At 53.2% G+C, this 25,784-nt stretch overlaps 1 protein-coding gene across 2 annotated transcripts in view; it reads left to right on the forward strand.

Moving 5' to 3' along the window:
* Positions 1-1,012: 1,012 nt before the first annotated feature.
* The window catches only part of SMOX (spermine oxidase), a 38,750-nt gene continuing 13,978 nt past the window's right edge, over positions 1,013-25,784 (forward strand). Inside the window, exons 1-2 of one of the 2 annotated variants that reach the window (XM_047771554.1) lie at positions 1,013-1,230; positions 24,865-25,098. In XM_047771554.1, the coding sequence (XP_047627510.1) occupies positions 24,891-25,098 (208 nt within the window). In that variant the 5' untranslated portion in view covers positions 1,013-1,230; positions 24,865-24,890. The remainder of the gene's footprint in view (positions 1,231-24,864; positions 25,099-25,784) is intronic. The other variant, XM_047771553.1, reaches the window with a different exon arrangement.

The raw sequence follows: 25,784 nt of genomic DNA on the forward strand, positions 1-25,784 counted from the left end.
TAACCACTGCGCCACGACGGGAACTCCACTAGTCAGATTTGTTTCTGCTGAGCCAAAACTAAAACTCCGGAGAAGACCAAGTCTTGATGATATTTTTTGAGCCTCTTGGTTCCAGTCATACCGTTGGAGTCTTCTGTTACATGAATATGTACATTTCCTATTTGCTCACACCAAGTCAATTTAAGTAGTTTCCCATCATTTGTGGAGGTTCTTTAACCTACTAAGCAAGGCCAAGGATTGAACCTGGGTCCTCATGGATGCTAGTCAGATTCATTTCCACTGAGCTAAGACAGGAACTCCTTCTTCTTCTTCTTCTTCTTCTTCTTCTTCTTTTTTTGAAAACAAATGACCCTCACACTTACAGTTGCTTTGGTTTTTATTAAAATTGAGGAGGAGGCGGTGGGTAGTACCCGGGAAAGAAGTTTTCTTCCAGAAGCCACCCCTGCTCAAAGCTATGGGCTGAGAAGGGACAGGTTCAAGTGAGTTGAAGCCGCTGCCCCCGCTGCAGTTGAAGTTTTGAGATTGAGGAGTTATGGGAGGGGGTGACTGTGGCGGGGTGACTGTGGCAGCAGTGTTGGGAGAAAATGAGATTGGAGGTGACCCCCAGGGGAAAGAGCCCTCTGACCCCAACTGAGATCCAATGTAGGGTCTGCGAGAGTGAAGCCAGCTTTAGAGGAGGGTTCGGAGCTCCGCGGGTAAAGTGATGCCTGTGTCCTAGCTCCACCCCAGAGCCTGGCAGGCAGCTTCGGCTCCACGTTAAGCCCAAGCTCAGGGCGGGCAGGACTGGGCTGGCTGCTTATTGGGGGTGGACAGGTGGAGACGTTCGGCGGCCAGCTTGAGGCGGGGGCCGTGGGCCCAGGCGGGGAGCGCTGGGTCCGAGTCCGGAGGCGGGGAGCGCTGGGTCCGAGTCCGGAGGCAGGGACAGCGGCGTTCTCCGCAAAGACGGCCTCCAGCCTCCCCGCCCCGGGCGGGCCGGGCCGGGGGGAGGAGTTCGGCGCGGCCCCGCCCCGAGGCGGAGCGGAGGCCGGGCCTGAGCGGACTGGGCGGGGTGGGCTGGGGACGCGAGGCGGAGCGGGGCCCCACACAGGCCGCGGCTGCTGGCTCGGGCCCCTAAGGTCCCCGCGGTGGCTGGAGGAGGAAGCCAGGCGGCTGAGGAGAAGGGGAGGCGGAGGAGGCCGAGGCTGGAGTGCGGTTCGCCGCAGATTCACTTCCCCGGCTCAGCAGGGAAAGGTACCGCGCGCCCGCTCCCCGACCCCCGGCTGCCGGCCCCGCTGGGGCTGCGGCTGGGGCTGCGGCTGCGGCCGCCGCGGGAGGGTGAGGGGCCCGAAGCGGTCCCGAGGCTTGGCCGGCCCGGTGCTCCGGCAGCCAGCGCGGCTCTCGGGTGGGAGGGCGAGGGTGCCCAACGTCCCCGGAGGCGGAGAGGGCGGTGGGCGCCGCGCCTCCTCCTCGCGTCGGGGGCAGCGGTGGTGGAGCCGGGTGGCTGTGGTACCAGGGCGGGGGTTGCGCGGGGGTGGGCAGGCGGGACCCGGGGGCTGAGTGCTGGGGGAGCACCCGGGGCGCAGACAAAGCCGGGCGCGGACGCCCCGCGACGGCTCAGGAGGTCCCTGGGGAGGGAAGAGAAGGCGCTGGGGGACATGGGGTCCCCCGGGCAGGGTGGGGAGCAGCTGTCCCCGAAGGGCCAACTAGGGGCTCACGGGCTGCGCTGGGCTTGGCAAGACCTGAGCTCGGAAAGGGTAGGGTGTGTTGAGTGCTCAATTTGGGGGAAGGGCTCAGAGTAGCCACTGCCCCGGGAGGGGGCTGGGGCTCTGGTTGAGCCGGTGAGGGGCCTGGCGACCCCCTCGGAGCTTGCACCAGGGAGGGGCATGGCCTGATGAGATAAGCACCTGGCTGACACCTGTGGTGAGATGTGCTTACAGGTTGGTTGCAGAGCCTGCTGGTGAGGGAACATCCCGTGCCAGTCCACAGAGGGGCTGGGTAACTTCTAGTTTGGAGCAAGCAGCACCCGGCAGGTGTCTGGAGGTGTCATTGAAATGGTCAGGAGTGGAGGGATGGCTAGGCCCTGTATCTGAAAGTGTGTGTAGTGAAGGCCCCCCATTTTTGCATCTTTGCTCCCCTCCCCTTTCATCGTGTTGTGGGGGCGGGGGAGTGGTGGTGGTGGTCTAAGCTTCCCAGTTCCTGCCACAGGCTCATGCCTCCACTAGGGTTCCAAGGTGGTCATCTCCCTGTCCCTGGTTCTTCAGTTACTTTCCCTCTCTCCAGTGTTAAAAGTGGCTGCTTTACCCCTGGATCATTCACAACGGTGTAAGAACATGCTTTGTGCCCCCCTTCCCCATTTTACACCCCCACACCTTTTGCCTTCATCTCTCATTGGCCCTCAGCTATGATGCACTTTTCCACTTCTCTTCATAGCAGAAGTTCTCCGGAGAGCTGTCTGTATCTGCAGCCCCTGTGGTTCTTCAGCTCATTTGACCTGGCTTTGGTCCCACCATTGCACTGAAACTGCCCTAGTAAAGGTCCCCTGTAATTTACACTCCCCCACCAGCAGATCTCTTTGACTTCCCTTGGTCTTGATCATTTCCTCCAGTATTCTCTTCTGGCTTCTGGTTTTCTTCCTCAACACCAGCCTCCCTCAGCCCTTCCTTACCGGCCTTTAAGGACAACTCCTTCACTCAGCTTTAAATGCTGAGGGTCCCCAGGCCTTGTCCTCAGCCCCCTCGTCTGCCCTGATTCCCTTCTATTTACATACTCTTCAAGCTGTCATTTTTCGTATAATTTCTTAGTAATTTTAAAAATCAAGCATTAATTTACAAACACACAGATCTTAAATGTACATCATTTTCATTCTCATGATTTTAAGTAGCCAGTTTTATCTCCAGCCCCAGCCTCTCTACCCAACCACCCTCCTGATGATTTATGGTGTCCTGGATGTCTCATAGGTATGAAAAACTTAATATGGAAGAAACAGAACCCTGACCACACTCCCCAAGCATGACCCTCCTGTGCCTTCCCATCTCAGTAAAGAGCCCATAACCCACCCTCCATTAAAGACAGGAAACCAGATGGCATCATCTCCTCCCTTTTCCTCCCTCTCCACAGCTAGTGCTACAGCAAGTCCTTTTGGTTCTTTCTGCCACATCTCTCTTAGGCCTCTTCTTCATGCTCTGACTCCACTGCTACTGCCCCAGGGCAAGCCACCTTGTCTGTCTTGCCTGAATGCTGTAGTAATTTCTACCTGTTTTCCCCAAGTCTGCAATTTCCTCCTCAAATCCATTTTAACCAAGCAGCGAGAACAATTTTGAAAACTATTGCGTAGATCATCTTAATCCTCTAAGACCCCCAATAGCTCCCTACTGCACTTGGAATAAAATTGCAAAGCTTTCCCTTGGCCTTTCAGACCCGCCATGATCTGGCCGCTCTGACCTCTCCAGGCCTTATCCCCCACTGTCCCTTTTGCATCTTCCTAACAGTCACACCTGAATCATTCTGCTCCTTGAACACCCAAGCTTTTTCCTGCCCTGTGGCCTTTGCCTGTGCTCTTTCCTTTGCCTGGAATGTTATTCCAGGGTTTTCTCCTGGGCTGGCTTTGCTTCTTATTTTTCAGGTCTCGACTTAAGTATGCCTTCCCAGTCTTGGTAGCGGCTTGTCCTTCCCTATAATTCACTGTAGCACCTGGCTTACTTTCTTCATTATATTTATCAGAGTTCATAACCATTTGTTGCAGTTGTCTGTGTACTGTCTGGTTTCTTTCTTTCTTTCTTTTTTTTTTTTTTTTTTTAGGGCCGACTTGTGGCATATGGAAGTTCCCAGGCTAGGGGTCCAATTGGAGCTCTAACTGCCAGCCTATGCCATAGCCACAGCCACGTGGGATCCAAGCCATGCCTGCGACCTACACCACAGCTCATGGCAATGCCGGATTCTTAACCCACTGAGCAAGGCTAGGGATCAAACCTGCATCCTCATGGATACTAGTCAGGTTTGTTACCACTGAACCACGACGGGAACTCCCTGTCTGGTTTCTTAAGGGCTGGAAACTTGAGAATGTTTCAAGCCCTGGCATGACGTTGATGTTCAGAAAACTGAGCCAGGTGGGAAGGTCAGGGCAGCACAGGGGCCCTCTTCAAATCCCAAGTGATCCTGAGGATTTTAATTTTCTTTCCACAAAAGCAGTTGTGTGAATCACTGCAAGAATCTGAGGGGGCCAGTGGGAGAAGAGATGTGGAGATGGGACAAGTGGTTCAAAGGCAGGCCTGTAGCCTAGCGGGAGATGGGGTGGCTCTGGGGGGTGTGGAGTTGCTGCAGGTTGGGGATGAATGATTTCCTTTGCTCTCTTTGGTGGAAATCCAGACTGGGGCAACAGAGGGGTGAGTACATGCATGCTTGTGTGTGTTTTCTAACTCAGGAGACAGGGGTGGCCGAAGAGGCCAGAGCTGTATTTCAGGCCACTCTCTCGAGGGACTGCTGAGTGCCCAGCCCTGGGGGGCAGGGAGTTGGAGGGGAGGAAGAAGCTGGGGCTGGGGGTCTCCCTGCAGACCCTTATCTTTCCAACCCCAGTTCTCCTCTTTGCACAGAGGAGCCAGCTGAGGACTGAGCTGTGTGGCTAGTGCTCTCAGAATGAAGGGCTAAGAGCCGAGGGGCCTTAGATCTGGGAGGAGGAAGCTGGGTCCTGGACGGGGCACTGCTGATGGGCCAAGGTAACACTGTGAGGTGAGCACTGGAACTAGGGGCTGAGGGCTCAGATCAGGGCTGGGCTGGCAGGCCTAGGAGAGGCTTTGAGCTGGGATAGTGGGAGCAAAGGAGGGTACATCCTGAGTGGGAGAAATTAGGCAGAGGCCAAGAGGCTGGCCCAGGCAGTGTTCTAAGTACTTTGCAGATATTAGTTCCTTGTAATCCTCTTAAGGTAGGTCTTATTCCCATTTTACGGATGGGAAGACTGAGCCACAGTCACGTACTTCAGTCGTGACAGAAAAGAACTGGGACCTCAGCACCCTGTCTCCAGAATCCGTGCCCTGAACTATTCTATTCTGTCACTTCTCTCATGCCTCTCAGATATGCGCCCCCTGAAGTCTTCTTAACAAATGGTTTTCCCTGACTGCCAGATGTGCCTGGCCTTGGCTGGAGAAGGAGGAAAGGAATCCCACCCTCTAAGGCAGAAGGAGTCCTCACCCCGAGTGGGCAGCTGAGTCTCTCTGCTTCATGCCCCACCTTTTCTTCCAGGAGGGGCTCTGGGCTCAGGCCAAGTATTTGGGTGTCATGCATACTGTGATTTTGGGGAGCTAGGGAGTTCACCTGCTTATTATAAAAGCAGCTGCCTGCTTGAGATGCCAGCATTAGAATGTCATCTCTCTGGGCTCAGCATCACTCCACTGTCCTCTTCATCTGCTTCTGGAGAGCCCGGGGGTTCAGGTAGGAGCTCTGCAGATAAACTAGTCTGTTTTGGATTCCATGTAGGATGTTGTGAGGTGGAGCTTCAGACTTGGCCTTGGGAAACCTGGTTGGGGGTCCGAATTGGGCTGGGTTGGACGTGGGAACAGAACTAGGGGAAGAGAGAAATGGGAACTGAAAGAGCTTAATCCACTTCAGTATTGCCCTGTCCTTACCTCTCTTTTTCTGTCTGTAAGATGAGATTGGAGGGACCTTTTCTTTTGCTCCCCAGACATTGTGGGAGCCAGGAACTGCCTGAGGTTACAAGCTTGAGTACCTTCTTGAGGACTTGCTGTAAAGGAGTGAGGACTTCCTGGGGGATGCCAGCCTCTTGGAACTGGGCCAGGGAGGGGGTGGGGAGGAGGTTATGACAGTCCCATCCTTTGCGGCTTTACTGTTTGCCCATGAAGAGGCCTCTGGGCAAGTGACTTGGCCTCCCAGGGGCTTAGCTGCCTGGCAAGAAAGGGTTTGCTGACCACTCAAGGATGGAGCCTCTTTGCTCCAGATTCTGACCCCAGGATTTAGGGGGCCTACTCATCTATCTCAGAGATCTTGCCAACCCCCCAGGAAAAGACGGAGGCAGGCTGGGTGGCATTCTCTTCTGTATTTGGGGAGACTGAGGCACAGAGCGAGCACATGGCTGATGGAGGCTCACCAGGCCTGTGTTCTGAGGAGTGCTCCTTCCCCCGCAGGGAGTATGCAGGGAGCTGGTCCACACTGCCTGAGTCCTTAGTCCTCTGAGTTGAGATGAAGGCCGTGGCGGAGCCCGAGCCCAGCAGGCTAGAGCTGAGGGGGAAATTCCCGACACCTGGACACTGGGCCTTGTTAGCTGTGGTTGGCATCTGGCATCTTCTTTGCCCCATCCTGGTGCTTAGAGCCACTAGGAACACAGGACAGGGTCCCCACTTACCAGGAAATACGAGTGATCCAGGCCAGGTGTGATGTAATGAGGTGCAGTTCAGACCAGCTTCTTGGAGGAGGTGGTGCTTTTAGAGGGTCTTGAAGTTCGGGGTGGCTTTGGCTGACACAGGAGGGGATGGCATTCCTGAGGTGGAAGCAAAGCCCAAGCCGTGGGCAACAAGTCAGTTGAAGCCTTCACTGCCAAGCCACTGAGTCTAGACTACATTCACTAGGCCCTGGGGAGCCACTGGAAGTTATAGACCTAGGACACAAGGACTTGATTAGAGCAGTGGTCTATAAAACTACTCTCCAGACTCTAGATACACGTGGATCACCTGGGTAGCTTGTTCAAATTCAAGTTCCAATTCACCAGGTCTGAGGTGTGGCCCAAGACTCTGCATTTCTAACAAGCTCCTGGGTGGTGTGATGCTGCTGGTTCAGGGGTTATCTTTGTGTAGTGAGGGCTGAGACTGGGGACTTTGGGCCAGGCGGCGCAGGGATGGGCCTAGATCAGGTGTGCCCTGGGGCAGGTAAGAGGGACTGTCCTGGTTCTCGTGGACTGTTTTGGGGCAGGTGTAGAGGTTACCTGCATGGGGGCTGGGCAGAGGGGAGTGTGCAGAGGACCTGGGGTGGGGGGGAAGGGGCTACTCTGTGGGGGCGGGGGTGGGTCTGGGTGAGGGATTTCTGGGGACTTGGGAACACAGGGGCCTGATTTCTAGGGTGTGACTGTGAGGAGCTCTCCAAACCATGAGAAGTGTCTCAGGCGACTGCCCCAGGGCAGGGTGACATGCAGGAGGCATGCAGGGCATCTTATCTTTCCCCACAGCCAAGCCCGGCCCTGTGGGTAGCCAATCTGGGGTGAGCACTCTTCCTCCAGTCAGGGTGGGCCCAAGGAGATTGGGGAGACAGCTGACTCCAGCCCTGGACATGCCGGCTTCTCCTGAAAGCCCCCAAGGTTTCCCCAGCTGCTGAGCCATCACCCCCAGCAAGCGTCCCTTAACCCCAGCCTGGCCTGCCTGCTTCCTTGTAGCTGCCCTGATGGCTGCATGAGCTGTTCTTGGGGTTTTGTTCCTCCTGGGCCACCTCCTCAGTGACCCTGGAAGTGGGAAGGCCTGGATGCTTCTCTCTGCTCTACCTCTGGCTGGGCCACTACAGGCAAGTGTCTGCTCTGCTCTGCAGCCTTGGTTTCCTATAGATTAAGGGACTCTGTCCTCTCCTGGGGCGGGGTGGGGGGCACAAGGGGGAGAGTTGCAGGGTTTTTGTGGGTGAAGCACTGCGTTTTCCCAGAAAGGCAGCTTAATACATTTTTATTTTGGTTAACTATTAGAACTCATGGGCTAATGGTGGAGTAGAGTGAGCAGTTTGCCTGGAAGAGCTGTCCAGCTTGGATTTGAGGATCTCCTAAGGCCCCTTGCTCGCTCAAGTCTGAAGGCGTAGCCTGACATCTGAGGGCACTGGTCAGATGAGGTCCCTCTAGACCCTAGCAGGAGGGTAGGTAGTCCCTGCTCCGAAAGAAAGGTGGGAAGGGTAGACACCAAAGGCGAGGTTTGGTTGCCCCCAGCAGTGCCAAGAGGGGCTTTCAGGCTGAGCTCCCAAAATGTCACACGTAATTTCCAAAAGGATACCCCTCTGCCCTCCCTTCCTTGATTCCTGCCCATGTGCCCCCTGCTGTGCCAGGCTGTCCTGAGAGGGTGGGAGGGATGGCATTTCTCAAAGACTGTTTTGAGAAACCTCAAAGGTTCAGGGAACAAACAAGAGTAGAAACTGGAAAATCCATTCCATTACTCTGTGGGAGGTTCAGGGCTCTGACAAGTGCTGTAGAAAAGAAATTGGTGTTTCCTAAACTGATTTGACCATAAAAGTTTTTTTTTGTTTGTTTGTTTGGTCTTTTTAGAGCTGAACCTGCAGCACATGGAGGTTCCCAGGGTAAGGGTCCAATCAGAGCTATAGCTGCCAGCCTACACCACATCTCACAGCAATGCAGGATCGTTAACCACTGAGCAAGCCCCAGGGTGGAACCTGTGTCCTCATGGATGCTAGTCAGATTTGTTTCTGCTGAGCCATGACAGGAAGTCCTTGGGGTAGGGTCTTGATTAGAACAGGGTGTGATCTTTGGGAAGGACAAGAAAGAGTGAGGACTGGCTTCCTGGGGGAGTGGCTAGCAGAGGGGGGAGATTTGGGCAGAATGAGCTTTCACAGGCCACTCCGGGTATGGGCATCAGAGGGTGGGTGTTGGAGAGAGGGGGGCTGAAGGCAGGGAGAAGGAGCCACTGAAGGTTTCTGAGCAGGACAGTGGTTTGATCGGAGCAGGCTTCAGTGAGAAGAGTGGCAGGGTGTGATGCCTGGTTGGGGGTTCAGGACCCCCTCATCAGGCTTCCTCAGAGAATTGCTGTGCCCTATCACGTCTCAAAGCCTGGGGAGGGGTTGAGATGCTCTTGTGGGCCCTCAAATTATCAGAGCTCTGAATCATTTTCCCCAAAGGCTGTGGCCTTCTGGGAAGGGGTGTCCAAAGTTCGGGATGGGAAGAGTCCCAGGGCCCTTGCTCCCCCCGCCTGCCCTGTGCTGGGAGAGAAGGTCAGTGAGGCCACCCTGGCTTGCCCCTTGCCTCACCTCATTTCCTCTGAGGTGTGAGGACTCTTTGTGCAGCAGCTCAGCGGAGGTGGTGGGGTGTGGCATTTCAAGCAGTGACCCATAAGAAGTTGCTGGAATGGCATCATGTGGTGTGGACTGGCTGACACAGTGACAGAAGCCCTCAAGGAGGTCTGGGCAGGGGACGCTCAGGGAGCTTTCCACCCCACTCAGCTGCCTTCTCGTCATCCTCTGCCCCTATCTTTTTCTTCCTCAAATAGGCAGGAGCCCAGGGCTTTTCCTGCTCTCTCTAAGTCAGGGGCTAGGAGGATGGAGGATGAGGAAGAGCATTAGCGTTGAATCAGGCCAGGGTGGCCGGGCTGTGTGTGTGGGGAGGCAGGTAGCTTCGGTCCCCTTGCCCCTCAGTTCAGGTTCCTTTACCATCTCGCTGCTTCTTTTGGGAGGGTGTTAAGGAAAGTGGGATTTAAGACCAGAAGAATCAGCACTTGGAAAGGAGTTGGAATTTATTAGGTAATAGGACAAAGAACCTGGCCACCCTCTGCCAACCTTGTGCCAGGCCCTGATAGACCCACACTTCCTGTCCTCCCATGTGGCCTACGAACTGTTTCACAGATGGGAACACTGGCAGTGCCAGCAAATGGCATGAATGGGTCCCAAAGCCAGGTTCTAGGTCATCTGGTTCGATGCCCTTTCCTCAAGTCACAGACTCCTCAGAGCCTGTCTCCAATCTTTCAACCATGCCTTACCCGCAACCAGACCACCTCCCCAGGCCAGCCCAGTCAGTTCTGGCACCCCCGAACTCCTGACCTCAGCGAGAAGGGGCTGATGGGTCCTCCTTGTGGACTGGCAAATAACTAGACCTTGAGTCAGCTACATTTTAGGATGACTCAAGTAGGAGACACGCAGGACCACCAGTGGGCAAACATTCTTAGGAAAGATTTTTAAATGAGGCCTTTAAATGTTAAACACACAGATCCCTTTTTAGCCTCTTTTATTTTGGAAGCTTAAACAATTATATACAGTTAATGCAAAACTTTCGAGTTAATCTGAGAAAGTAACCAAGAAAATATGATGAACTTGATTCATTCCTTGGTTTAAAAAAAAAAAGAAAAAGGAGGTCTCTTTGTGGCTCTGTGGTTAACGAACCCAACTAGGATCAGTGAGGATGCGGGTTTGATCCTGGCCTCATTCAGTGGGTTAAGGAACCAGTGTTGCCATGCTTGAGCTGTGGTATAGGTCGCAGATGCGGCTTGGCTGCTGTGTTGCTGTGGCTGTGGTGTAGGCTGGCAGCTATAGCTCTGATTCGACCCCTAGCCTGAGAAATTCCATATGCTGTGGGTTCCGCCTTAAAAAGCAAAAAAATAGGAGTTCCCGTTGTGGCTCAGTGGTTAATGAATCCAGCTAGGAACCATGAGGTTGCGGGTTTGATCCCTGGCCTTGCTCAGTGGGTTAAGGATCTGGCGTTGCTGTGAGCTGTGGTGTAGGTCGCAGACACAGCTCGGATCTGGCATTGCTGTGGCTGTGGTGTAGGCCGGTGGCTGCAGCTCTGATTGGACCCCTAGTCCGGGAACCTCCATATGCCGCAAGAGTGGCCCTATAAATGGCAAAGAGACAAAACAAACAAACAAAACAAAACAAAACAAAAACCTTAAAAACTAAAAACTAAATAAATACATAAAATAATAGAAAAATAAAGCCTGAGCCCTAGTGTCTTACTGAATATATTGTGGGGTGTCTTGTGTCAGATAAACTTCCCTGGACCTCAGTTTCTTCCTCTGTAGAAGGGGAATGTTAACATGAAGATTAACCAAATATTCCATTTGAAATGCTTAGCATCACCCTCTGTACCTCAGACGTATTCAGTGAAAAGTAGCAATAACATTGCTGATAGAGGAGTTCCTGTCGTGGCGCAGCAGAAATAAATCCGAATAGGAACCATGAGGTTGCGGGTTTGACTCTTGGCCTTCCTCATTGGGTTAAGGATCCAGCATTGCCGTGAGCTGTGGTGTAGGCTGGAGGCTACAGCTCTGATTCGACCCCTGGCCTGGGAACCTCCATATGCCGCGAGTGTGGCCCTAAAAAAAAAACCCAAAAACCAAACCAAACAAAACAAAAACAAAAAAAACCCAACATTGCTGATAGAATTGGAAGAGCAGACATTTCTTGATTCCAAAAGCTGGTGAGTTATCAAGACTCTTTGAACTCAACAAGAGAACTTTGAGAATAGGTTTATTGTCCAAGCTCAGTATCTTAACGCCAAAGGTGTTTTATGGATTAAATCACGGGGCCCATGTGTGCATTTTGAAGTGAACACCATTGGCTTTTCAGACCTGGTTCCAGTTCTTTCTGAGGCTGGCTGCTGGTGGTGGTGGGGGGGTGATGATGTTTTACATCAGGGTTGAACTTCATGACAAGCCTTTTATTGGGTGGCCCTTTGTTAGGAGGTCCTGTGCTACAATTTGTTAGGAGAGCAGTTAAACCACCTTGGAGTTACCAGGAGGGGAAAATCTTGGGCCAGAGAGAGGAGGTGGCTGTTTAAAGGGAATTATCATTTAGTTGCTCTTAGAATTTTCTTTTGTGATGCCAAAAGCCATTAGATACTGTCCCTGTCCCTGTTTGTGGGCATAGGGCTAGGGTCTGGGCACCCTTAAGCCAGCCCCCATTGGGCAGGGAGTCTAGGGTGGCTCACAGCCACCACACTAACACCCTGGCCAAGGGGCAGGTGGCCTCCTGGCAGCAGCCCCAAGTTTTGGCAGAGTAGCTGAGGTGAGCTGCCAGGCTCGGGGACACCTCCTGCTAGCCCTGAGTGCCTGGCACAATGTATGCAGTGTCAGTGTGTGGGGAGGGGTAAGACAGGAGTGCCAGGCCAAGGGCTGTCCTCAGACCTGCTACCCACGGAGGCTGAGTGAGGGCCCGAGAAGCAGGCAGATGCTGAGTAGAAATGAGCTGAGCATTGTCAAACCCTGCTCTGTCTCTTGCTCTCTTGAGGTGGCCTCCATCACAACTGTGATCCTTTCTGAGCCTTTCCTCATCTGTAAAATGGGCACTAGGGTGTTTGGAAGGATTGAATGATGCCATGGCCTGGCACACAAAGGGCTCAATAAATGGAGATTTTCTCTGGGGTTTATCTGGTGGCTGGGTGTAGGGGGATGTTTTGTTCCCATGTTGGGATTGCGCATGCTACCTTTGCTCTGTGATACACCATACTGAGCAGGGGTTCTGGCTGGAGGAGGAGGTGAGCGTAGAAGATGGGGCTTTGCAGGAAAAGAGTTTGCAGTGGAGGGGACCCTCTTCCCACCAATGCTGCCTGCACCCAGCAAGCCCTGGACAGCCCATCAGGGCTGCGGTCTGTCTTTGTGGGCCTGGAGGGAGCACAGATCCTGGGCTAGGCAGAGTGGGGACCCCACCCATAGCTCTGGAGAGAGGTTTGGCCTACAAGAGACCCCCCTCCTCCCAGAGGCTGGAGCCGAAGCACAGACCAGCTTTGTGTAGAGTCACGAGGGGCCGGCAAGGGGGAACTGCGCCCGGGCCCAGCTGTCTCACAAGCCTCAGTTCTTGTCAGTGGTTTGAAAGAGTCAGTGGAAAGTGCTGACTGGGCTGTCCTCCTTACCCCCAGAGCTGCGAGGCTGTGGCTCCTGGCAGGGAGAGGGGAGAAGCCCCGCAGGGAGGCCACCTCCTCATCTGCCAGCTCACACCTCCTCAGCTTCAAGCGCCCCATCTGCAGAATGGGTGGCTCTCCGTGTGGAGACTTGACCCAGGTCAGGGGCTGGTCAGGGCTATGCCTGCAGGTGACGCCTGATGCAGTGGGGCCAGGAGAGGGGCCCTGGGCTGTGTGTTTGGAGGCGGGCTCTGCACTGCGATGGGAAGCTGCCTGGAGAAGCATTTCCAACTCTGGTGATATCCCCAAGGAGAGAACTGGGCTCTGGAACCAGGCCACTGGGCCCTCCTCCTGCCTATAGGTCCTGTACTAAGTTTCTTCTCTTTTTCTTTTCTTTCTTCATTTTTTTTAAAGTTTTATTGAAGTATAGTTGACTTATAATGTTGTGATAATTTCTGAGGTACAGCAAAGAAATTCAGTTATACTTGTACACATGCCAAGTTTCTTTTTCTTTCTTTGTGTTTTGGCTGCACCTGAGGCATGTGGAAGGTCCTGGTTCAGGAATCGAACCTGTGCCACAACAGTGACCCAAGCTGCTGCAGTGACAATGCCAGATCCTTAACCCACTGCACCACAGGGAACTCCCCACACCAAGTGTCTTGCCTTTCCTACCGCACAGCCTTGTTGGGAAGGGGAAGGGAGGTGACCGTTTGACACAGAACTTGTAAAGCTTGTTCCTGGTGTCATGACTGGTCACCCAAGCCACCCTGACCCATCTTTGCTCTTACCCTCACATTCCATCATTCAGGAAGTCCTTAGAAGGTCCCTACAGCATGATCATCCTCTGGTCCCCTCCTGCCTGTCACTTCCTCTGCTCTGGTGTGTCACCTTGTCAGAGAGGTTTCCTGCCCTCCCCATGCAGAGCCCCTGCCTCTCCCTTATCTGCTTCGCTTCATAGACCCTCTCTGATGGGGAGGCTTCTGGCTGTTTCTGTAAATCAAGTGCCTGGTAGAGTAGCACTCACTCAGCTTCTCTTTTGTTGTTGTTTTTATTGTGATAAAACATACATAAAATGTATCATTTTAACCATTTTTATTTTTATTTATTTTTTGTCTTTTTAGGTCTGCATCCACAGCATATGGAGGTTCCCAGGCTAGGGGTTGAATCAGAGCTGTAGCTGACAGCCTACACCATAGCCACAGCAACGCCATATCCAAGCCACATCTGCGACCTACACCACAGCTCACAGCAACGCAGATCTTTAACCCAGTGAGTGAGACCAGGGATTGAACCCACGTCCTCATGAATACTAGTTGGGTTTGTTACCACTGAGCCATGAGGGGAACTCCCATTTTAACCATTTTTAGGTATACAGCTTAATGGTATTAAAGGTATTCACATTATTGTGCTACCATCACCACCATTCATCTTCAGAACTCTCTTTTTCAGCTTCCAAAACAGCTCTGTACCCTATAAACACTAACTCCCCATTTCCCCCTCACTTCTGCCCCTTGGCATCCACCATTCTATTTCCTGTCTCTGTGAATGTGACCACTCTAGGTGCCTCATGTGAGTGGAATTGTATAGTGTTTGTCCTTTTGTGACTGGCTTATCTCACTTGGCATCATGTGTTCAAGGTTGATCCATGTTGAGGCATGTGTCTGAATTTCCTTCTTTTTCAAGGCTGAATAATATTCTCTCACATGCATGTTTGTTGATTCATCCATCGATGGACACTTGAATGAATTCCACCTTTCGGCTGTTGTGACTAATGCTGCTGTGAAGGCGGGGGAAGCTGTGTCTTGAGGGAGACAAAATGTAAATCTCTGAAAACATCCAGGTGGGAGCCTAGGGCCCAAGACAGAGCAAAGCAGATGTGATAACAGTGCCCATTTTGTGGCCGAGGAAAAGGAGTCTTCTCCAGATCACTCAGTGTTAGACCCCATCCCCGCACCCTGGGGCCTCTCTGAGGAAGCAGTCCATGTGAGCAGAGCGTGGACCTTTCTGGCTTGAGGCATGTCACACATGTTCAGTGCAGGGCACTTTGGGAGTTGGGCAGCAGTGGGGGAGGGAGGACAGAAGGAGACCCTTGGCCTAAGTTGGAGGATGGGCAGTGGACCTTGGGTGCTGCCTGGCCTGGCTGCTCTCTCTGCCTCCTCCACTCCTGCATAGGCAGACCCCAGATGTTCTGACCCAGAATCTGCATTTGAGTCTGCTGTAGAGCAGTGATCCTCAGCTTTGGCTCTATGTTCGCATCATGTAGGGTCCTTTAAAAGTTTCCACTTGAACCCCACCTCAAAGAGTCTGGTTTAGATGACCCAATGTTGAAGCACAGTATCAATCTTTTGTAAAAATCTCCAGGTGAGTCAGATGCCCAGGCTGGGAAGGAGTTCCTGTACGGGGCCTTGTAAGCTACAGGGTCTGGGCCAGGCTCTCTGCTCACTCAACCCCAGCCCTGAAGTTCAGAAAAGAGGGAGCTGGGACCCTGAGTAGGATAGGGGGAGAGAACTGCTGACAGTATTAGTTACCCCATGGCTGTGTAACAAACTATCCCCAAATTTAGTAGCTTAAAATGGCAATAAATAGTTATCCTCGTAGTTTGTGTGGGTCAGATTTTTTTTTCTTCTTCTCGTTTTCAGTTGCCCCCACAGCATATGGGAGTTCCTGGGCCAGGGATTGAATCTGAGCCAGAGCTGCCACCCATACTACAGCTGCAGCGACCCTGGATCCTTACCCCACTGTGCTGTGGGTCAGGAATGTGGAAGCAGTTTAGTTGTCTCCAGCTGGAGGTCTCTCAGGAGGTCGCAGTCAAGGTGATGACTGGGGCTGCAGTCATCAGGAGGATTCACTGGGGCTGATGGATTGGCTTCCAGGGTGGTTCAGTCATGTGCTAGGCAAGACGGTTTGGCTGATGGTAGAACTAACTCAGTTCCTCCCCTCTCTGTGGGCTTCTTCTGTGAGTGTCCTCACAGCGTGGCGACTGGCTTTCCCTTAAGTAAGCAGTCTCGGAGAGCAAGAGGAAAGCCCCAGTGTGTCTTGTGACCGTGTTATGGAAGTCATCCTCCATGATTCTCCAGGATCCTCTTGGTTTCACAGGTCAGCCTGGGAGGGGGCTGTGCTAGGGCAGGCGTTCTAGGAGGGGAGGATCATCCAGGGCCACCCTGGGGGCTGGTGATCATCCAGCTTGTCCTGTTGTTGCACTCGCAGCCTCACAGACCTTGCCTGGGAGGATCCAGTGCCCCCAGTAAGTGGGATGGCCCTACTCCCTCATTCGCTCGTTCCTCCCATCATCAGACCACAGCAGTGTCACCTCGGGGTGGGGTGGTTCTCTCTGAGGCCTGGAGGTCTTGCTCTGGAGTCATCATGCAACAGGGTCTGTGTTCTCTCTCTTGGCTGGATTTCTCATCACCATCCATGTCTAATGTCCCAGCCCAGCCCTCCCTGTGGAGGCCCCACTGGTGTGCAGACTTGGGTCTGTAGGAAAACTAATTTAAGAATCATTGCTACTACATGCCCAGCTCTGTCACACTCAACCCTATGAGCCGGGGACTTTTTATCCTGATTCTAATGGTGAAGGAACTGAGGCTCAGGTCACTCATCTAAAAAGTTGTGGAGTCTCAAACCACTGGTATTTAAAAAGGGGGGGGGGGTTTGTATGAAAACCATGACATAATAAGGTATTCCAAAAGGAGACTATTTATCAAGTCGAGTCATCAAGTGAAACGTACGCGCGCGCATGCGTGCATGCTTGTGTGTGTGTGTGTGTGTGTGTGTGTGTGTGTGTGAAGGAGAGAGAGGGAGAAGAAAGATGTCTTTCTGGGGTTTCCCAAGGGCCATGGTGACTTAGGTGCTTAGAACAGGGCTGGTATGGTCTTGAGGGTGGATTTCCCTCTCCAGATTCAACCCTTTCCAGGGCGATGAGTGACTGAGGACCACCTCCCATCAGCCCTCCCCTGCCCATGGCCTGATTTGATGTCACCAAGGGCAGTCTCTCATCAGTGTAGTCAACTGGCATAGTAACCAGCTCTGTAGTCTCTCACACTTCTGTGGTGACGACTTCCTCGAGGGGACGTTCCTGCTCTGAGGGAATCCAGGCCATGAGGTCTCATCCTAAGGGTTGCTAAAGAGAGCCACCAGGAAACCTGTGTGTTTAGGACTTTGCTGGGGACACAGGAAGCTGGTTAATAGGGTCTGGGGTCAGGGCAGGTCTTGTTCGAGGTAGAGGTGATTGTTCCCCTTCTACAGAAGGGGAAACTGAAGTTCACGTACTCATGGACTCACCCAAGGGAATGGTAGTTAGGGACAGGCTGCTGTCTGGGCACTTTCATCTTCTCCAGGAGCAGCAGCCATCCTGTGGGCTGTGTCTGCCTCTGGAAGATCTGGGATCCGAGGGCAAGAATGTGGGTCTTGTTTGCAGAGGGGTGACTTGGCCAGTTAGGATGTCTGTGTGGGAGCCATGGGGTGCATGGATCGGAGATGGAAGCTGAGCTAGCCAGATTATAGATGTTTAGGTGACAAGCACCTGATCTGATCTATTGTCAGAGCATGATCCACTCATTTTCACTGAAGGTGGCTGGGTCTCTAGGATGGAGTTGGGGGTAAAGCTCTTTGGGTGTGAGAATGGGGTCAGGATGTGCTTCTAGGCTCTGCCTTGGTCCATCTCCACCTCTTTTTCCAGCTGCACAGTCATCAAGGCTGCCAGCTGAGCTCTGTGCCCATCAGAGAGGCCCTACCCTTTCTCTGACCTCTCTCCTGGCTTTCTTCCTGGTGGTCTTCCTGGGCACCCCCACTCAGGTAGTCTCTGTCTCTGCAGGCAGCTATAAGGCAGCGTCCTAGAGCAAGTCACCTGAGCCTGTCCCACCTTGCAGAATATCATGGGAAACAGGCCAGCCAGAGCACTCACTCTCCTGCCCACCAGTGCCCTTGTGGGCTGTGCCTTTGGCTGTGACCCCTCAGATGCCAAGCCTAGGGCTGCCTTTCTCCATGCAGTGCAGGCTCCCCACTTCTCTTCTGAAAAGGCTTACAAACTCTTTTAAAATCATGCTTTTAGGAGTTCCTGTTGTGGTGCAGAGGAAACGAATCCGACTAGGAACAATGAGATTGCAGGTTCATTCTCTGGCCTCGCTCAGTGGGTTAAGGATCCGGCATTGCTATGAGCTGTGGTATAGGTCGTAGCTGTGGCTCAGATCTTGTGTTGCTGTGGTGTGGCGGAGGCCAGCAGCTATAGCTCTGATTTGACCCCTAGCCTGGGAACTTCCATATATTGCGAATGTGCACCTCCCCCCCTCCCCCGCCCCTGCCCCAAATCGTGCTTTTAGGGGCTTTACACATCTGGTTGCAGGGAAGATATGTGGGCAATAAAGACATTGGATTTGGAGAACAATCTAAGTGCCAGGAAGGAGGATGGGGCCCAGAACCCCTTTCCCATGTCAGGGAAAGAGAACACTGCTGGCAGGAGGGCTCTGCAGAATGAGGCCCTCACGCTCTGTCTCTTATTGACATCTCTAATGGCCACTGTTTCTGATGGCTGTTCCCCCCAGCCCCCCACCCCCCACCACCCCGCAGCCAAGACTGGTACCTTACTGGTCAGGCTAAGTCAGGGTTGGGTGCCAGTCAAAACACAGGCTGTGGGTATAGTCTGATGGATATCAAGGTTCACTCTGATATTAGGATTGGGGCCAAGGCTGAGGCTGGAGTCTGGGCTCAGATGAAGACAGGCTCTTTTACAAGTGAAAAGGAACCCTGGGCTGGGAGAGCTGGCTCCCTCCTTCGCACTAGTCTCTTTGGGGCTCATCCTCCCGCTCCCTCCCTCTCTGAGGGCCCTGACAGGTGGCCACACCTTTTACCTTTGCTACCATTTAATTTTCCCAGCAGTCCCACCAGGTACCCATTCCCATTTTACAGATGGGAAAGCTTAAAGGCTAAAGGAGGCTGGCAGTTAAGCATCAGAAGGGGCTTAGACAAGTATATCTAGGAGGTGGGGTACAGATGCTGTGTCCTTGGGGTGAATTCAGAGTTATTAGCCAAGTGGGGCCCAGGGAAGAGAAGACACTGGTCTGGGGTTACATGCCAAGAGAGAGACTGAGCTGGGGCCTGAACCCAGGTCCCTGGGCTCCCAGGCCAGTGTTCTCTTCCCTTCCCTTGTGTCTTCTGGACTCACAGGCTGCCCCTGCTCTGTCCACGTTTACCAGCACCCCCCAACCTCCCCCAACCTGCCTTCTGTGACTGGCCAGGCCCAGCTCAGCAATCCTACTTCTTTCACTTCCTGGCTGGCTGAGCAGGGTGAGGAGGGCTGGGAGGGTCTGGCCGGGAGGGGTTCGGGCTCAGTCCTTCCCTGGGGGTGAGGGGTGGGAGGGGCCTCATAAGCAGACACAGAGCCCCTTTGTCTGGACCGCTGTGCAAAGCAGCTGGTCTGGGATTTCTGGGCATTTTTTACATCTGAAGAATAATTGCATTGTCTAGGGGGCCCTTGAGAATCCAAATCCCTCCCAGACCTGCCAGGCCATCCAGAGAGATTCCCCAGGACTAGCACCCAGCTTCCCTCCTTCTCCCTCCCTCCTGTTAGAAGCCTGAGCCAGAGAGGGGTCCCCCCAGGGAAACCAAGGTGGAGCTGCTGCCTGGGGCACTAGGGGTATCTACTGGGAGGAGTGACTCGTAAGGTCCTGAGTTTGGGTGGGGAAGGTAAATGTGGCCCCCAGAGCCCTGGACAGGGTGCTCATGACAAATGTGTGGCTTAGAGGAGGAGAGAAGCCTGCTTACTGAAAGGGGTGGGCCCATTGTGGAGTTCCTCTGCTGCTGGAGTCTGGACCCTAAGGGGCAGGGGGAGGTGAGCCAGGTGGGCTACGTGCCTTGGCCATACTCTTCTCTCGAAAATGCTTCATTCATCCTGCGGTGGCCTTGAGAAAAGGACAGGGAGACAGACATACTTGGTAGTAGCCTGTGTTCAGAAGGGAGCCAAGGACCTCAGCCCCAGTCGTGCTTGTGGGGCTGCAGCCTCATCGAATAATAGGCAGCAGGATTTCCTGGGGTGAGATGCCCATGCTTTGGGGACAGGCAGGGGTTGGGTGGTGGTGGCCGCAGAGAACTCACTTTTCCAAGGTGTCTGTAGCTTCAGGGGAAACATCAGCGGAGCAGGTCTTGCTGGTAGTTCAATTAACCTAGAGCCACACGGTCACAGCTGCGCAAGCACTGTGCCCTGCACAAGGGTGTCCATGTGCTAAGGGAACCCAGAGCCAGTTTCTCTGATGCACTGGTGAGGGATGTTTCCCACAGGCCTTCAGAGAGGCCAGGCTGGGGAGGCCTGAGACTTTGGTGAAGTTGGAGTATATGTGTATGTTTGGGGTGGGGCGTGGTGTGTGAGTGAAAACCGAAGTCAGAAAAGTCAGAAAGGGTTCAGAGGGTCATGGGCTGCCATGCTGAGTCCTCAGTAGATAGTAAATGCTCATGAATTGTTAGATTTTTACCCCTTGCCATCCTTGTCTTTAAGGGGTGGGGCTTGGGATAGGCCTAGCAGTTCTCTAGGAGTGGGGTTCAGATGAGGAAGTGGGCAGGCATCTGGGAAGTTGAGGGTAGAGGCAACTGTGACATGGGCTGCCGGGTTGACAAGCCTTGACCTGATGGGTAAGCGCAGGGCTTCCACTCAGGATGCTTTTGAGCTGTGGGCGTACTCCAGCACTCCAGTAGCTTTAACTGTGTTTGAGGAAGTGTAAGGTGATGCATGGTGCCCCCAACTCAGTTCTGGGCATTTCCAAGAGGGGTCAGATGTTGGAGGCCAGAACTAAAAAATGACTGTGGTCCTGGCTTCCAGTCATGACTGTAGTATGTGGCAATCCAGAGGTTCTTCTTGGAGGGTAAATTTCTGAGGGGGACACAAAGAAACTGGTGAGGATACTGAAAGCAGGTGGATGGGGACAGATGCTTGGTGGCTAGTGCCCAGCCTCCTGCTCTTCATCCATCCTTCTTTGGCAACCCTGCCCCGGGACAGGAGGGTCTTTCTTCTTTTCTTCTCCCCTTCCCCTGCTGCCTTCTTTCCAGTTTGGCCTCTTGGCCAGGTTCAGTTGGGGTATTGTTGGCTCTGGCCTGCAGGGGGAGGCGGTGGCCTGCAGGCCCAAGAAATGAGGGTTGGGCTGGGGAGGCAGTGGGGCATCTGGGCATCTTGAACGGGGGTGGACCTGATTTCTTGAAGCTGCCAGGCTTGGCCTGCCTGGGGCCATGGAGGCCCTCAACCTCCCACCCCCATTTTGCCATGGAAGCAGAAGCAAGAAGGCAAGCGTTTGTTGCCGGGCCTCCCTCCTCCCTTCTCCCTCCTCCTCCCCCGACTCCCTCCCTGCCTGGCTGAGCCAGCACTTTTTTCTCCTCTCCTTTATCTGCTAGAAAAAGTACAGGGTGTTCTGTTTCTCCTGTGCATACAGATCAAGGAGGGGATGTTATTTATTTATTTATTTCATGAAGGCAAGAGAAGGGCAGGCTGGCACTGGGGAGCATAAAGTGATTCTTCTTCCTCAATAAGGCATTTTCTCATAAAATTTTTAAGAATTTCCAAAGGAAAAGATGACACAAACTAAGAGGAAATAAATTTGCTTCTCTCCCCCACCCCCGAGATAACAGCCCAAAGGTCCAGTTCAACGTTCAGCTGAAGGCCCAGCACGGAGCACACAGTTAGTGTTTCTACCTATAGTTTTCTCTCTCCCCTTCAGCTGGGACCCCACGGTACATTGGCTTCATGGGCTGATATGGGAGGCCACGCAAGACTCCTCATTTTTGCCATGTGTGGGCTGTGCCTTTGGTTTCTCTGGCTTCTGAGGGGCAGGGTGTCCAGGGGTTGACAGGCACATCTGGGACAAGGCCTGTGGAGAGACGGAACAGGGGGGTTAGCAGTGAGGGCAGAGAAACAGGCGATCTACACAATTCCTGTTTATTTGGTCCCACCGTGGCACCCTATGTGTGATGTCTGAGTGGAAGTTCTCTGGTATGTTGGGAACTTGGGGTCCTTTCTGTGTGCATTTTCAAGGCACACTGCCCGCCTGCGTTTCCCACAGTCCATTCCTGAAGCCTGTTCCAAAGGCAGTCTGCTCATAATTCAGCTACAGAACTCAACAAAAGATTTTCCTGCTCGAGACTCTTGAAAATGCTGATGATCTCTTGACATCCATAGAGGGCCTTGTTTAACTGTCACTACAATGTAGTTGGGACAAGCTGGCCACTTTGGGGAGAAGTTTCAGGCTGGGAAGCCACGGAGTTCAGGTACCCCTGGGAATGTGCTGTTGCTCCCCAGCATTTCCTCCCTCTACAGGCCTCCCAAGGCTGCATCTTATCCCAGTCCCCAAGTTTCCAGAGGGCGTGCTCCAGGGAGCTGGGGAGTTTCAGCAATGAGACCTTAGGGACCTCAGGGAATAGCGGGGCCCACATTTTCATCCCAGTTACACCCTGTTCTCCACAGGGGTTTTTGGAGAAGGGGTCCACCAGTAAGGTCTGAGAACCACTGTCATGCTCCTACCCCTTTATTGCATAAAAGAGGGTGTTTTGGGGGGTGGCCTTGGGCTAGAGGTGGGGCCAGAGGCCCAGACACCAGCACGCAGGCAGAGCTCCCCAGTCCTGGGGACCGGAGGCATGGGGGTGGGGTGCCCAGCAGTGGTAGCCTCAGCTGCTGCTCTGAACACCCTGTGTGTTTACAAACCTGATGCAGAGCACGCTCCTTGGCCAGCCACTTGGGCGGACTCTTCCTCCCTGCTGGCCGCTGGTACAGGCAGCCACACCCTCACCTCTAATTTTAGTCTTCAGAAGAGATCCTGGGGGAGGGAGGGGAAGGAGGCAAAGGGAGTCAAGGAGGGGTAAGGGAGAGGGGAGGGGAGGATGGGACTGGAGCCAGCTCTGAACTCCGGGCTCCTGGGAGGCCGAACAGAACATCCCTGAGGTGGGGGTGGGTGGGTAGAAGGAGGACAGAAGGCCACAGAAAGGAGGAATGGGAGAGCAGGGACATGGGCTCCGGTGGAAGGGGGCAGGGACCCAGGCTGTTTGGGGAGCCACGGCCTATGAGCCGGAGACTCTGCTTCCGAGGGGCTCTGGGCCTCGGGCGCCACCTTCCGGCTCTCTAGGGAACCGGTCCAACACAGAGTCGGGATGCCTGGGGGTAGGGGCTGTAGTTTGGAGGGAGTTTGGAGCCAGGAATGGGGTGATGTTCCGGTCCGTGCCCATGCATGGCATCGGCAGGCGGAATGGGTTGGGGAGGTGCAAGGAACAGCTTCTCAGCCTGATCATACTTGGAAAACGACCCCCTTTAAAATCTATGTTAAAAAGACGTTTAGAGGTGGAATGGTAACCTAAATAGTCAGATCTTGATATTTGCGGAGAAGAATGTCAGTGCATAGCTTTTATGTTATTTTTCAAAATAACCAGGAAGGCATATCTGAATAGTCATTGAGGTATGTGTGTGTGTGTGTGTGTGGCACAAATCCCAAGTATACAGTTATGTATAGTGTGTGTGTGTGTATGTGTGTATATGGCACAAATCCCAAGTATACAGTTATGTAATTTGTATAATCACCGTTCATATGAAGATACATAGTCTTTCCACTCCAGAAATGTCCCTTCTGACCCTTTTCACTCATTTCCCTCCTTCCACTCTTGCTTCTGTCAGCACAGATTCATTTTACCTCTTCATGAATTCAAATTATGGAGTCATACAGTATGGTGCTCTTTTGTCTCTGGCTTATTTTCCCAGCAGAAAGGAATCTGACTAGTAGCCATGAGGATATGGGTTCGATCCGAGGCCTTGCTTAGTGGGTCAGGGATATGGCGTTGTGGTGAGCTGTGGTGTAGATTGCAGACGTAGCTTGGATCCGGAGTTGCTGTGGCTATAGTGTAGGCTGGCAGCTGTAGCTCCAATTCGACCCCTAGCTTGGGAACTTCCATATGCCATGGGTATAGCCCTAAAAAAGAAAAAGAATATTCCTTTGTATGAATATACTGCACATACAACAATATATTTATCCATTCTTCTGTGGATGGACCTTTGGGGAGTTAGTTTTTGGCTTTTATGAGTAAAGTTGCTAGGAACATTCTTTAGCATGTCTATTAGATGGAATATACCCCATTTCTCTTGGTTGTATTCTTAGGAGTTGGATTGCTGTGTCATAGGAAGGGTTATACTTAGCTTTGTTAGGTATGGGCGACAGCTTTTTATCTACCCCCTGTCCACTGTCCAGCAGCTACTTTTCACTTACATTCACTTCCTTGTTGTCAGGTCCTGGACACTGTGGGTAGCATGGATAACTAACTGGATAGTATGAAACTTCTGCCACTGAAGCCTTGCAAAGGCAGTTTGGGTCTGGAGAGGAACGAGGACAGGATCAGAACTGAGGTGCCCCTTGGGGTGGCCCACAGACACCTTCAGACCCTTGTAGTCACTCCAGGAATAGTAGGATGGCCTCTCCCAGCCTTGGGGGCAGATGCAGGGACCCCCTTGGCCTCCCATCAGCTCCCCAGGCTGGCGTCTCTGAGCAAGCTGGCTTAGCGTAACTGTCAATTTGATGTCTGGCCTCTGGTGCCACGGGTCCTCATGGCCCACTGTTTCCTGGGCTCTTTGCTGCTTTGCGGTGACTGGGGCTGGGTGGCCTGGGAAAAAAACTGGAGATCTACCCAGAATAGCTGAGGTTCATCTGATACCAGCCTCGTGGCACTTTCTGGGGGAGGGGAGAACTATGTCCTGCCCGCCAAATTGCCACCTCATTGAGGCTGTTAAAGCCTAACGGAAAACAAGAGGAGAAGATTAGGGGCAAGGGAGAGAGCGTGCCAGGGAAGGGCCAGGCCAGGGAGGAAGAACAGAGGGTCCAGTGCAGAGTTTGGAAGTATCCAGCACCCTGAGGTCTGTAAAAATATCCTGAGGTTCATCCAGGCATCTTGGGGTCCATGTGAGTATCCTGGGGTCGGTGTGAGCTGGTCCCTAACAGCTGTGCTGAGCTGTGCTGGGCTGAGCTGTGCTGAGCTGGTCCAGAGTCAGCAGCACAAGGGTCAGTTTCCCCTGAATTTGGCCTTCTTGGTCGTTCCCTTCCTGGCTGACTCTTGTCTCATCGTTAGAAACAGGCGATGGGATTGATGGATTAAAAGGGCTTGGGGCGGGCTCTCAGCTCCCCTGTTTGCTGACAGGGGCCTGCAGTGTATCTCCCTTCTTGTCTCCTTCCCTCTGACTCTCTCCCTCCATCCCCAACTCCTTTGGAGGTGGCTCTTATTGTCCAGGTCTTCAGGAAGGGAGTGAGGGGGCTCGGGGTCCCCCCTTGAGGGCAGAGCCTGTGAGCATCTTCGGGCAGATGGGAAGCAAAAGCCGAGCAGTGAACTGTGATGCCCTCTGTCCCCTGCAGGTTCCTAGGAGGTGAGCACGGACGGTATGCAAAGTTGTGAATCCAGTGGCGACAGCGCGGATGACCCTCTCAGTCGTGGCCTGCGGAGAAGGGGACAGCCTCGTGTGGTGGTGATTGGTGCCGGCTTGGCTGGCCTGGCTGCGGCCAAAGCACTTCTGGAGCAGGGCTTTACGAATGTCACTGTGCTTGAGGCTTCCAGCCGCATCGGAGGCCGTGTACAGAGCGTGAAACTTGGTAAGCACCTCAGTTCACCTCAGCCCAGTCACCTTCCAAGGTCACCTCTTGTCCTCTCATGCACTGGCCCAGCCTCAAATCTCATTATTTTAGTGTCTTCCCTGGAATAAGTGTTCCATCATGCAGTCTGCCTGGGCATTTTCCAGAAACTTCCTCTGCCCCCTTCTCAGCACCCTCTCGAGATGGGTGACAGAATGGGGCTCTGGCCTTTATTTTTGGAGGATGATCTAGGGTTCATAGTTTTTAGGAGGGAGAGGATACCTAGAACCAAACTGTCGTGGCAGTGGGTAGCCAGTTTCTATTTCACAAGAGGGGAAATTCTGCAAGTTCCTATTAGTCATGAACTTTTGAGTATGAATTAGTGTATTATGAATTAGTGTATGGGTATGAATTAGTGTATTATGACTGAGAACTAGCCCCAGGACAGTAGGAGGCTCAGGGCAGTGGAAGTGGAAGATTTTGGGCCGCCTTGTGAGTGATGGGCAGGTCTTAGGATTGTCTGGGAAGAAGGTCTGCCCAGGTTGCAGAGTAATGAGGACTCTGGAGAAAGCAGCCAGTGTAAGAGACCTACCCCAGGGGAGGGCAGATTTTGCCAGGGGTCCTAGTGGATGGTGAATTACCTGAAATGCAGCTGGAAGCCAGAGTTTCCCATCTAGGGGGGCTGATCAATCAGACCATGAAAATAG

The sequence above is a fragment of the Phacochoerus africanus genome, chromosome 3 (genome assembly GCF_016906955.1).
Source record: "Phacochoerus africanus isolate WHEZ1 chromosome 3, ROS_Pafr_v1, whole genome shotgun sequence".
In the NCBI taxonomy this organism is placed as follows: Eukaryota; Metazoa; Chordata; class Mammalia; order Artiodactyla; family Suidae; genus Phacochoerus; species Phacochoerus africanus.